General features: G+C 35.0%; 1 protein-coding gene across 1 annotated transcript; it reads left to right on the forward strand.

Moving 5' to 3' along the window:
* The first annotated feature begins 8,883 nt into the window (after nt 1-8,883).
* Nucleotides 8,884-12,028, forward strand: LOC132045373 (3-hydroxy-3-methylglutaryl coenzyme A reductase 1). Its single transcript, XM_059435964.1, has 4 exons — nt 8,884-9,743; nt 10,413-10,594; nt 10,897-11,243; nt 11,392-12,028. Exons 1-4 carry the CDS (start codon nt 8,887-8,889, stop codon nt 11,632-11,634), a joined length of 1,629 nt encoding a protein of 542 aa, XP_059291947.1. The 5' UTR covers nt 8,884-8,886; the 3' UTR covers nt 11,635-12,028.
* Nucleotides 12,029-13,549: the final 1,521 nt, after the last annotated feature.

Here is a 13,549-nt window from a genome sequence, read left to right on the forward strand (position 1 = left end):
TTTGTTCTTATGGATAATACCAATTACGAACGGTACAACATTTCTATTGGTGTTTATGTTTTTGTATGACATAATATCAAGAGTACCACGTATGTGCACTTTATTATGGTTTTCTTCTGCTCTTGTTGTTGTAATCTTATAGTAATAGTATAATTGTGTGCTGGAATCAGCTTTGCTAACACATTCGATTTTTTGGTTGAAATGGGCAGGGTTATGGAGTTTTCATGAAGGAAAAACATTAATAAACTAAATAGTGGTTGTGAAGAGTGATAAATATCTTTCTCTAATTGTTAATGCAGTAATTTTGAGGGATGAAAGGATAATGACATTGTTGAGGCCAAAACGAAGTTTCACTTTGTTTATTTTGGTTAATGTGATTTTTTGTACTAAGAAAGCTGCTCCTATTTCACAAGCTCCCTGCTGGATCTTGAGTGGCTCCGCTGTGTGTGGATCATGTTGTATTTTAGATGTGTGAAAATGAGGCTAATACATGAGTCTAATGGATTGATGATTGAGACACTAAATGGCATTTTATATGACATCAGATACCATGAGGATATCTTTGAAAAAAAATTACTTTCCGTATTTATGATTTCAGTACTTCGGTTAGAAATTCTATATTTATGATCCCTCTTTCCTATTCTCGGATTTTGCATGTGAACCATTAAGACTCGTTCATAAAATGATTTTGTTTTGTTTGTATGTCAAGAGTACTCCCAAGTCCCACCTGCTAATAGCTGACAATGAATGTTTATTATGTGTGTCACAAATTAAGTTATCAATGCCCTTGATAAAAATATTACTTTCTTGAAATGTTTGTTAATGATGACATAGTATGAGTAACTTTGCATAATTATTTGGGTGAAGCTATATTATCAACTCGTTATTTATAAGATGAAATGTCTAATATATAAGAAATTAGTAATATATAAGATGACGTCGTTGGCGATGGTGGAAAATCTCCGCGTTGTATTTAAGATCTGAGTGTATTTTATTTATTGTATCTCAAATTTGAGTGTAATTTTTTCTTGTATCTCAGATCTGTGTGTATTTCACTGTATTCGTCATATTTTTAGTGTAAAATACAGCGTTTCTTTATGTATTTTTCGTCTGTATATCGAAAGAGATTTTCTTGTATACAAATAAATACAGTGAATTTGAATACAACTGAATATCCCTATATTTTTTTTGCACTTGTGTAATTTGAATACAACCGAATTTAAAATACAATAAATTGAATACGGTGTAAAATAAGTTAGGAATGAATACAACTTAATTAAATGCATCCGAATTGAATATAACAAAATACAACCGAATTGAAATACAATCGGATTGGAATACAGCGAAATACAACCGAATTTGAATACATGTTACTGTAGCTAAAAAATGTAATTAGCAAAAGTGTAACTATGCCTAAATAAAACCCCCCAAAGTGTGGTCATTTGTGTAAGTTGCCCTAGTTTTAATTTACCGATGAACTTTAAAGAACAAGTTACTTTTACGATAATGACACCGCCAAGTAGAATTTCACTTATGCCCGAATTTAAAGACATAACTCAATTGCTAATCTTTAATCTTTAGATCGTGAATAGTCACGGCAGAGCTCCATATTGAACTTATAAGTCTAAAAGAAACTCACATGCACATAATTCAGCTCTCAAATAATTTACAGTAGTATGGTGATGATCAAGGTGGATTATAGTGATTAAGGACTAGTTGTCTACTTGCACGGATAAAATGGTGACCCGTGAAAGTTGCAAAGACGAAGTCGTGAGAGCAACCATATGAGTGTAATAGCTTGTGTGTGTGTGTGTGTGTTTTGTGAATGTTGTAGGAGCGCGAAATGATGGCAAATTAATAGGAGTGATTATTTTTATGTGGTGTTCTGATACCAGATTCTGGTCTTACCAAGTCACCTTTCTCTAAGGCCAACACGAGTAGTTTAACTCATCATTATCTTGTAAGGGCGTTGAGAATTGTTTTTGCTTGTAAGATAATCAATTGATATGGTGATGGTCAATTTAGAGTGATGAAGGAAGGTGGTTGAGAAATATAATGGTCAAATATGATTTATTTTGCAAAGTTTAAGGGTAGATTTGGACTATTTTGTATAGTTTAAGGACAAATTTGATTATTTTCCTCACCAGGTCCACGTGTTAAAAGCTTATGTCATGAGTCGACAAGGACAAATTTGATCATTATTAACTTGTTATTTATAAGATGAAATGTCTTATATATAAAAAATTAGTAATACTTCTTACGAGTTATCAAAATATTATTTCCTTATCTTAAATTTTTTGAAAATGTGAGGATTATCGTGTCTTATGAGTTATGAAAATATTATTTCTCTATTCTTAAATTTCAGATAATGTGGGGGTCATGATGTTTTACTAAGAGTTATGTTGAGAGAATTTTTAAAAATTAATAATATTTCACGTGTTCTTGTTATTCAAAATGCTTTTGGAAATAAAGATACGAGGAGACTCAAAAGAAGCCATTGAGAATGAAAAGTTCTATTTTGAAAATTAATATTTGAGAGGTATCACAATTATGATTTTAATGTATCTCTAGTTCAGATGAGACAAAATTCATTAGTGATTATGTGTTTACCCTTTTTGGGGGTGTATAATACGAAATTCAGCCAACCATCACGAAATCTGAGTTTGTGCTTTGGAGTTGGCTGGTAATGAGACTAAGATATTTTTAGTGAGTACTAAGGTTGAGATGAAACCAACGTGTCTATATATTGTGGTTGCCAAGTAGCATTAGCTATAGTGAATAAATAACTTTTTCAATGGCAATAATAAAGTGATAAAACAGCGTTGTTGTGAGATGAAATTATTTTCATGAGTTATGTGATGTCTGAGGTGAATTTGACCGATTCACAGACTATAAGAAACATCGAGGGGAATGAGACTTTGGCAACCCAACCTATGTGAATGGAGATCCCGTTAATTGGGTTCATATAGGTAATAACAAATCATTAGTTGATCAAAAGTGCACTACCAAATTATATATCTTCCTATGGTGTGTGAATATAGTGCAATACTGCAAGGTAAAGTGAGGTTGAGTTAAACTTAATCCAATTGATATCCTTTATAGGCGGTGTATTGCTCTGTAGAGTACACTTGATGGTTGGAACTATATGAATATGGAGTGGTGCCGCTCTTATGAAATTGTGACAGATTTGTTGAGCACTCATAAATAACAGGACACGCGCATGGCCTCTTAGAGCAAAATCGCGATAACGAAAATGTGATAGAATAAGCCTCTGGGCTTATAAAAGAATTTTCGGTTCATAAAAGTTTTAAACTTCACCAATTGATCTGTAAGTTTAATCTTATTCTATCTAGGTGCGGTTCTGTTACACCTCGTAAATTTGTGTCGTTTGTGTCGTAAGTAAACTAACCTAAGCCCGAAGAGGCTATGGAACTCCTATAAGGTTAAGGAAGACCTATATGGTTGTTTTATAGTATTTCATGATGGCCTTGTCGACCTGTACAGTTTTGTCCAGCATAGTTTTATAGTATGTCTTTTCGGGTCATTCATTTTCAGCATATTTCTCATATGATTTAGCAAATTTCCATCTGATAACCCTCGAGGTCCACTCTTGATTATGGTTATGATATGAAAGCATGTTTTGCGGCGCAAGGAAGGTAGGGCCCAGGTGCCCATCATGGCCCTCCGATTTGGGTCGTGACAAGTTCATAGTCTACGAGACACCAGATTTGACGTATTGTATTAATATGTGAAAAACCAACAAATTTTCTTATATCATTCCATTCCTTATTATTCTTTTTGAGATATGTGAGGGATTGTTGAAAAAATAATTAAATATCTCAAAAAGAAGAGTTCATATTCTTGGCTAAATTCATTCTTGTAAGACCGTATTAATGAGGTCTTTGATGGCTAATATGTACTGTTGTAATGTAACAGACCTTTATTTGATGTGTAACAACTCTTTAATTTGCATTAAACCCTTTTATTAGCCAATAATATTACTCCTTTTAAAACCAAAAAATCCGTTACTCTTTGACAATGGTAATTTGCTAATTGAATTGTCATTATTTCCTATTCTTCTGATCGTTGCTGGCCTTTCATCAAATTCCCATGAGATGGTTTCTTAACCCTATATATACTATATATTTTATGTATCTTCCGTATGAGAGTAAAAACAAAGAAACAAATTTTCCTCTTCTCATTTCTTTTGTAGTGCTGAGTTTTTCTTTTGGTTAATCTTTGTTAGATTCTGGCTCCTAATATTGTACTAGAAGAGCTTGTTGAATCCCGAAGGATACACCAATACCGGGTGAAATATCCTTAAGGACAGTATCATTGGCATGCCTCAAGCTTTTAAGAATTCTATATAGTGTTCGTGATTAAGTATTTTCCGTAAGATTTCCAACACGCTTTTCATTATATACCTCTCTTTTTTTATTTACGTAATTTCTTGACCAGATAGGTTAAGAAAGAATATAAGATTTTAAAATTTATGATCTTATCTATTAACATTTATGTGTATATCAGAATCTTAATTTTTTGAAAATTATATTATAGGTGTAATATTTATGTGCTATAAAACAAATTCATTTAAGTGTAAAATGAAAAACTTTTCAATGTGCAAGTTCACCTGTTAGAACTTCCTCTCACAATATTCAATGATAGAATGTTACAATTCACTTATCCTCCATCGCTCTCTGGCGAATCTCTATCCCTTTTACTTTTGTAAATCTCTCTTAATTCCTTTTCCTTTTGTTTTCAAATATTCTTCTTCTTTGTATATTATCTACTAAAATTGGAGGTATATGTAGTTTTTTCTGTCATCTATACAAGTTCGTTTAAAAGTTTTACTTCCCGGTGTTTTTTCTAATAGCATAAAATTTTCATTTCTTTTGGAGCATGCTCCTAAATCATTAATTCTGCCTCATGTTTATGACTTTTATTCGTACGTCCAAAAGTTTGTATATTAATTATCTTCTTCTAAATACTTTTGATATGTACTCTCTTTTGTTAATCTTCGTTTAGTTGGGCACGGAGTTAAAAATTAAAGAAGACTGTTGAATCGTCTGGTGGTAACTCAAAATATATATAATATACTACAATACCTTTTGATATGGTGGTCTTAAAATGTTGCGACTTATGAGATACTAAATTAGGAAAAGCATATTTTTCACTAACAAACCTTAAAAAAAAAAAAAAAAATGTATTGAAAATGACGGGTAATAATTGTACTGACTTCCTGCAAGTGTTTTAGATCTTCAATTATCACAATCCAATTGAAATTTTGCTTTCATAACATTACGTGATTGCTTTTTCAAGGTTCAAACTCCGTCGTAGTCGTAAACCAATAAACTTCGTACATAGACCTATCAAGGTTGTGGTTAGAGTGACACCCTTACCAACCAAAATTTAAAAATGTATGTTTCCTCCTCTAATTGGTTGCAATAACTGCGTAATAAGGAGTACATATTTATCTTCTCATAGTGACAAACGTCTGACAAAATCCAAATTACTGGGATCAAAACCATTACCTCATTTTTTATGTTAAACACTTTCCTTTTACTTAAAAATAATAATAATTTTTAACTATTTAATTTTAGCATTCTTATTTTTTTACTTTTAGAAATCATTTTATTAGAGTTATTAGCAAAAACAATCTTATCATAAATCCCGACATAAAACAGCGTATAATATTTGGTCGGAACGATTTAGGAAAATAATCTTAGGATAACTAAGGTACGTTTGGTTGGACCCGGGGCGTACGCATCTAGTACTTTCGACACGGAGTATAAATTTGTGATTTTTTTTATTAAACTTGTACTAATAGTACTCTTAAATAATATATATAAATTCATAACTTCAAAAACAATATTTGTTATGCTAAAAAACTTAAAAATTGAACCCATAAATGATAAAATTTGGATGGGTTGAACGTATAAGAAAACAAATTGTAACACAAACTTTTGGTTTGGCAATATCAAATTATACGTGTATTAAGGTATGCACTACCTGTATTATTAATCACTGAATAATAACACTGGCTTATAATCTCCGCATAAATTGAATGTGGATAAAATGATTCATATGACTTGTCGACCCATTTGATATAAAAACTCATCTTTTATATCGGGAGATGAAAAAAAAAAAAAAAGAAAAAAAAGGGTGAAACTCTCATCATTATTCATTTAAAAGGATAATTTTGAAACTCTGCATGATTTACGCGCGTGTTAAGAAGTATCAAATTTGCTTTTCTTTTTTTGCAAAGTGATCTAATTTTCTCGATTTGTCGTTTGGGTCATATCTATTCTTGCCTTTACCAAAATGAGTTATATTGATCTTTATTGATTGATGACACAATAATCTTTTAGACGTGTGAGCCTTTTACCACTTGTGTCATCATATGTTTTTGTTGACCAAATTTGTTATTGAAATATGAGAAATAGTTTTAAGGGAAATCTACATAGTGTGGCAAATTGTAATAGGTAATTATATTTAGTAACTATAGTTTACATTAATTACTTCTTATAGCTAAATGTTGTATTTGAATTACCTATCATAGCTACACTATATATTTCAAATAGAATACTCTATTTTTATTTTTTTATCTTGACTGAGAATTTTAGGGCTAGCTTTGAGATGTTCTTCTCCCTCTGCCGCCGCTGGCCACCACGAATTGTCACCGGAGCTCCGGCAAAAACTACTGCTCTCAGATCTGGCGCCGTCTCCTTACCATTGACATCGCCGCAGGAGCTCCGGCGAAACCATTGCTCCCTCTTCTCAGATCAAACCTTCTTTATAATTGCTTTTTTTTTCCCCCCGCGTTTTAACGGTGAAGAAACCGCCGTCGACGTCAGTAGAACCTAATGGCGGCGCGATAATCGATGCTGCTAATAACGGATTTTGACGGTGAAGAAACCGCCGCCGCCGTTCTTCTCAGATATGGCATCGTTGCTGAGTTCGCCTTGCCGGAAAAACGAATGCCAGTGTTAGGGACATCGTCGATCTAGCGTCGTTTTGATGTATTTAAGCTCCAGGTGAAGGAATGAAAACAAGCTCTATTTTCGTTGTCATCGAGGTTTTCTTCTAAAAGAAAAAAAAAGGAACTTGCACTAATTTGTGGTATGAGATTAGGTTTCTATGTATATTCTAGTGGACAGAGTTGAAGAGGTTTACAAAATTTGCAACTCGTATTGATATACTCTCTCTTGGTGTATCCTTACCGGCGACGACGCCGTTGCCGACGGTGGAAAATCTCCGTGTTGTATTTAAGATCTGAGTGTATTTTATTTATTGTATCTCAAATTTGAGTGTATTTTTTTCTGGTGTATTTCACTGTATTCGTCATATTTTTAGTGTAAAATATAGTGTTTCTTTATGTATTTTTTGTTTGTATCTCGAAAGAGATTTTTTTGTATACAAATAAATAGAGTAAATTTGAATACAACTGAATATCCCTATATATTTTTTTGCCCGTTTGTTGTTTGAATACAACCGAATTTAAAATACAATAAATTGAATACAGTGTAAAATTAGTTAGGAATGAATACAACTTAATTGAATACAGCCAAATTGAATGTAGCGAAATATAACCGAATTGAAATACAGCGAAATACAGTCGAATTTAAATACATGTTACTGTAGCTACGAAATGTAATTAGCAAAAGTGTAGCTATGTCTAATTAAAAACCCCCAAAGTGTGGTCATTTGGGTAAGTTGCCCTAGTTTTAATTTACCGATGAACTTTAAAGAACAAGTTACTCTTACGATAATGACACCGCCAAGTAGAATTTCACTTATGCCCGAATTTAAACACATAACTCAATTGCTAATCTTTAATCTTTAGATCGCGAATAGTCACGGTAGAGCTCCATATTGAACTTATAAGTCTAAAACAAACTCACATACACATACTTCAGCTCGCAAATAATTTATAGTAGTATGGTGACGATCAAGGTGGATTATAGTGATTAAGGGCTAGTTGTCTACTTGCACGGATAAAATGGTGACCGGTGAAAGTTGCAAAGACGAAGTCGTGAGAGCGATCATATGAGTGTAATAGCTTTGGTGTGTGTGTGTGTGTTTTGTGAATGTTGTAGGAGCACGAAATGATGGAAAATTAATTAGAGTAATTATTTTTATGTGGTGTTCTGATAGTAAGATAATCAATTGATATGGTGATGGTCGTTTTAGAGGGATGAAGGAAGGTGGTTGAGAAATATAATGGTCAAATATGATTTATTTTGCAAAGTTTAAGGGTAGATTTGGACTGTTTTGTATAATTTAAGGACAAATTTGATTATTTTCGTCACAAGGTCCACATGTTAAAAGCTTATGTCATGAGTCAATAAGGACAAATATAATTTAACATTTTTTAAGGACAGAAGTAAATCAGACTCAATTATTGACAAGAGCAAATTTGGACCATTTCCTTTCTTAATCCATCAATTAAATATATTCACATAAAATAAAACGGATGAAGTATTTTTAATGTAAAAACAAATAGTTACCGATGTAAAATTTGTATTTCTAAAAATTACAAGGATTAAACACACATTTAATGTTGACAACATCATGATTGAAAAAAAAAATCATTTAACCATACAAAGTTAAGGTAACTATAGCATGGTCGGCAATTTATTGATCATCAATTGTTACTAAAAGTGACAGTCCATTTGTGTTAATCCTATCAACTCACGTTATTTGAAATTAAACGAAGGACCAAAAATGATTGTAGTCGACAAAAGGAAAGGAGAAAGAGTAGAAAAATGCGGCAGCACATGGACATGCAGGCATATATAATGAATCGGCTGTAGCCGTCCCTACCCACCACCTATTATAACGTTTCTCCAATTTCCCCGAATCCACCTCTCGGTCCTCCCTGCCGGAATGGATGTCCGTCGGAGACCATCTAAAAGAGGTTCCTCCCTCCGTCGATCTCCTTCCCCTGCCCCTAAAGCTTCTGATGCCCTCCCCCTCCCTTTATACCTTACCAACGGCATTTTCTTCACCCTCTTCTTCTCTGTCGCCTATTACCTTCTTCACCGCTGGCGTGACAAGATCCGTAACTCTACCCCTCTCCACGTCGTCACTCTCTCCGAACTCGCTGCCATTCTCTCTCTCATTGCCTCTTTCATTTACCTCTTAGGTTTCTTTGGCATTGATTTCGTACAATCCTTTATTGCCCGTGCTTCTCACGACGCTTGGGATATTCAAGACCAAGACCATTCCCCCGCAACATTTATGGATCCTCTTCCTTCTCAAGACGACGACGACCACCTTGTTAAATCTGTTGTTTCTGGTGAAATCCCTTCTTATTCCCTTGAATCTCGCCTTGGGGATTGTTATAGAGCCGCTTCTATTCGGCGTGAAGCTGTGCAGAGGCTTACTGGGAGGTCTCTCGATGGGTTACCGCTTGAGGGCTTTGATTACCAGTCCATTTTAGGCCAGTGTTGTGAGATGCCTATAGGGTATGTTCAGATTCCAGTTGGGATTGCTGGGCCTTTGTTGCTTAACGGATGTGAGTACTCTGTTCCCATGGCGACTACAGAAGGGTGTTTAGTTGCCAGTACTAACAGGGGTTGTAAGGCTATATATGCTTCTGGTGGAGCTACAAGTGTCCTTTTTAGGGATGCCATGACAAGGGCTCCCGTTGTCAAGTTCCCGACGGCTAGTAGGGCGTCCGAATTGCTGTTTTTCTTGGAAGAACCTGCTAATTTTGATACCTTAGCCGTGGTTTTCAACAAGTAAGTCCTTTTCTACTGAATATTTTATGTCTTTGCCCCCCCAAAAATGTTGTATTTTTGTTGTTGTCATCTTAAAAATGCAGTCTTTACAACCTTAGCTTCAACTTCCTGGCAACTTGCTGTTAAAAAATATAAAAATTTGATTTTCTTGGTGTTAAATCAACATCAGATAACTGTTGGGTAAAGGTGACTTTTTCATTCATAAATGAGATATTGGCTTTTTGCTAATGAATTTTATGTTTCCTTGAGATTTAACTTGTTTAATATGGTTCGGCTCTTTTCTGCATTCAAGCATCATTAACTTGATATTAAGTTCTTCACTCCTCAGTAAGTAGTTATTGCATTAGAATATATGCCAAAATTGGCGAAAGATAGAACACAATAAAAGCAAGAGATTCAAATGAGCAATACCAACTAGTAATAGGGATCAACACTTAGTCCATTTCAAAAAGGGTCAAGACTTAGCCTGGTATACTTGCATTTGGTCCAGTATTTACTAGGATTATTAGTATGTTTACAGATTTGTATGTCTTTGGAAAATGTAGAAAAGAGAACCCAAACAATGAATCTAAATGGATAAGCTTGAGGCCGAGGCTTAGTAGTAGTTGTAATATTCTCTTGGTCATCTTCCAGATTCTTGACTTTCCATATTCTTCTTTTTTGATGCAGATCGAGCAGATTTGCCAGGCTCCAGAAGATTCAGTGCTCACTTGCAGGGAGAAATCTTTACATCAGGTTCAGCTGTGGCACTGGGGATGCCATGGGAATGAACATGGTATCAAAGGGTGTTCAGAACGTTCTCGAGTTTCTTCAGGATGAGTTCCCAGACATGGAAGTAGGTGGTATATCTGGTAAGCTATTGTAACTTTTATCCAATGATGGCTTACTGCAATTAAAAATTCTTATTTGTACTGTTGCATTTCATATCCCCTGGGATCATTCTGAAAGTTAACTAAGCTATTATTTTGTAATATGTTGTGTGGAAATTCATGAGAACTCCCTATTGATTTGATGATTTCATCATAGGCTGTTTTTTCAACTATGAGTGCTCTTCCCAGCGGTTGTATTTCTCGTAATCACCAATGAAGTTCTTGCATATCTATTGCATGCTTGCTTCTATACCTTACTGACTGCCACTTGTCTCATGTTGCAGGGAATTTCTGTTCTGATAAGAAGCCTGCTGCTGTGAACTGGATTCAAGGGCGTGGAAAGTCAGTTGTATGTGAAGCAATGATTTCTGGAGAAGTGGTGGAGAAAGTATTGAAAACTTCTGTATCTGCTCTTGTAGAGCTGAACGTGATCAAGAATCTTACCGGCTCTGCTATTGCTGGCGCTCTCGGTGGGTTTAATGCCCATGCTGCCAATATTGTCTCTGCCATTTTCATTGCCACTGGGCAGGATCCGGCACAAAATATAGAGAGTTCTCATTGCATTACCATGATGGAGGCTATCAATGATGGGAAGGATCTTCACATATCCGTCACCATGCCGTGCATTGAGGTAATTTTCATTCTGTAATATATCTTTGATAGCTATTATATGGTGAAAAGCCAGTTAGTACCTCACAGAGCCGTATGCTGTACAAATTTCCTTCTGATAGAAATGGCTCTTTTATTGTTATTCTTATAAACAAGCATGGTTTGTCTAGGTTGGTACCGTTGGTGGTGGGACTCAACTTGCTTCTCAATCCGCGTGCCTGAATCTGCTCGGTGTTAAGGGCGCATGCAGAGAAGCCCCTGCATCGAACTCGAGGCTCCTGGCAGCCATAGTGGCCGGTTCTGTTTTGGCTGGGGAGCTGTCACTGATGTCTGCCATTGCATCTGGCCAGCTTGTTAAAAGCCACATGAAATATAACAGATCAAGCAGGGATATGAGCACGGTTACCTCATAGAGTCTTGAAATTATTAGCAAGTTCCTTGCAAATCAACTTGAAAGATATGCGAGGAGACTAGAAGTTTAAGTTGAAACCGAGGTGTGGGGTGGAGCAAGCAACGCACATCTGCTTCTGCAGTCCGCGTTAGCTGTAACTTTTTTTGGAAGCATGTGAGTTCAGGGAAGGCGAACACGGTTGACTTTACTTCAGTGTCCCCGCTGAAGCATTATCCAAGTTGTATTTTGTTACCCAATCTTGCTTATCCCCTCTTGATCAGTATTTGTTCTCACTTTTCAGCATTGGTGTATTGTTGTTTCTGCGATGTTCTGCAGTTTTGGTATTTGTTATTATTTCATTGTACAGTTTGGTAATGTGTAAGTACCAAGTGAAGGAATTTGTCAGTTTCGCTCAATTCATTAGGATGTATTGTTCCAAAGCATTCGCTAGTAGTATTCTGATCCTTGAGAATATACATCAAACGAAGGGTGATTGAGGCCATTATAGCTGGAAGGTACTACTAAATATTGGTAACTTAGGAACATATATTTTTGATTTTAGAAAGAGTCAGATCCGGCAAATAGTAACTTAGTTGCTTTGTTGGGTTGGCGATTTGGTTAAGAATGTGATGTTGCAAGTGGAATTATATTTACAAGGATATAGTTCATTTAGGGGACCAAATCGTCAATTGCGGTGCATGACTAAACATGGATTGGCCTACTAAGGGGTCCCGAGCTCTGCAGTCCGCTAGAAAAAGGGAGCGGTCCAACTTTATAACGTTTATGCATGATATGATGTTTGGCTCGTTCCACTTTGATAAAGATTTATTCATGTGCTCGATATTTATATCAAAAGCATATATATTTTACGCACATGTGGTGTTGGACATATATTTCAAGGACTATGGTCGGATTACCGACCTGTCAGTTAGTCATCTTCTTCTACTTAGTAGTTCACAATAATACAAACATGTGGTGTTGGACCCATTGTTGCTTTGTTGGTGCCAACATACTTTGGAGGAACAAAAGCATGTTTACCAATTCCAACTATTCATCTTGTGCTATACCATCATCATCTGAGATTTAAAATTAGTGAAATTTAAGTTATTGCAATTATATAAACATTTCGAATTGAACTTACTTGGTGCGACCATATCCACTACGGTAGTTTAGATCCGTCCAAGAGTATCAGTGACCAAGTACAAAATAATCCGGTTTACCCAATAATCATTATTATTAAATGTAAGTGCTTTCATATTTTAAGACTTAATTTCTCGACATATAATACAACGTACTAGTAAGTTCAAATCTTTGCAATATATCATTGTCCCAGATGGGTCCAACGTGACACACACTTTTTGTACAGTTGTATATCATTTAAAATTCAAAGTTCATTGATTACAATTATGTGTCCTTCTAGACTGCTGTAGATTGTTGTTAATCCTAACTAATTCTCTTAATTTATTGACATTAACCTCTCGAGGATCGATGCAGCCGAGTGTTAATCATCATATTTCATAGAATTGACAAATACACTAATTTGCCTGCATCAGCTTTGGACCCCTCCGCCTTGTTATATTATTTGAAATGAGGACATTAGATGTCAGCAACGTGAAAGTGCACATATGTATATGCAGTTGCCGGCTACTAACTTTCGTTAGGTCACTGGAATATCTGTTATTATAGCTTTGTTTGGGAACAAGCTTCTAAGAAGCTAAAAATATTAATTTTCTTCAACATAGAAGGATTTGTTTGGCCGAAATGGGAAAGTATTTTTGAGCAGCATGTGAAGCAATTTTCTTGCTTATGAGAAGAAGCTACAAATTTTAGCTTTTACCAAGAAGCGGAAGCAGATAATTATTTTTAAAGATAAAAACATCCTTTTCATAATTTTATATTTACCAAATTATTCCTTATTAATATAATCCTTTTCTTTT

Source organism: Lycium ferocissimum, unplaced genomic scaffold (genome assembly GCF_029784015.1).
Source record: "Lycium ferocissimum isolate CSIRO_LF1 unplaced genomic scaffold, AGI_CSIRO_Lferr_CH_V1 ctg653, whole genome shotgun sequence".
In the NCBI taxonomy this organism is placed as follows: domain Eukaryota; kingdom Viridiplantae; phylum Streptophyta; class Magnoliopsida; order Solanales; family Solanaceae; genus Lycium; species Lycium ferocissimum.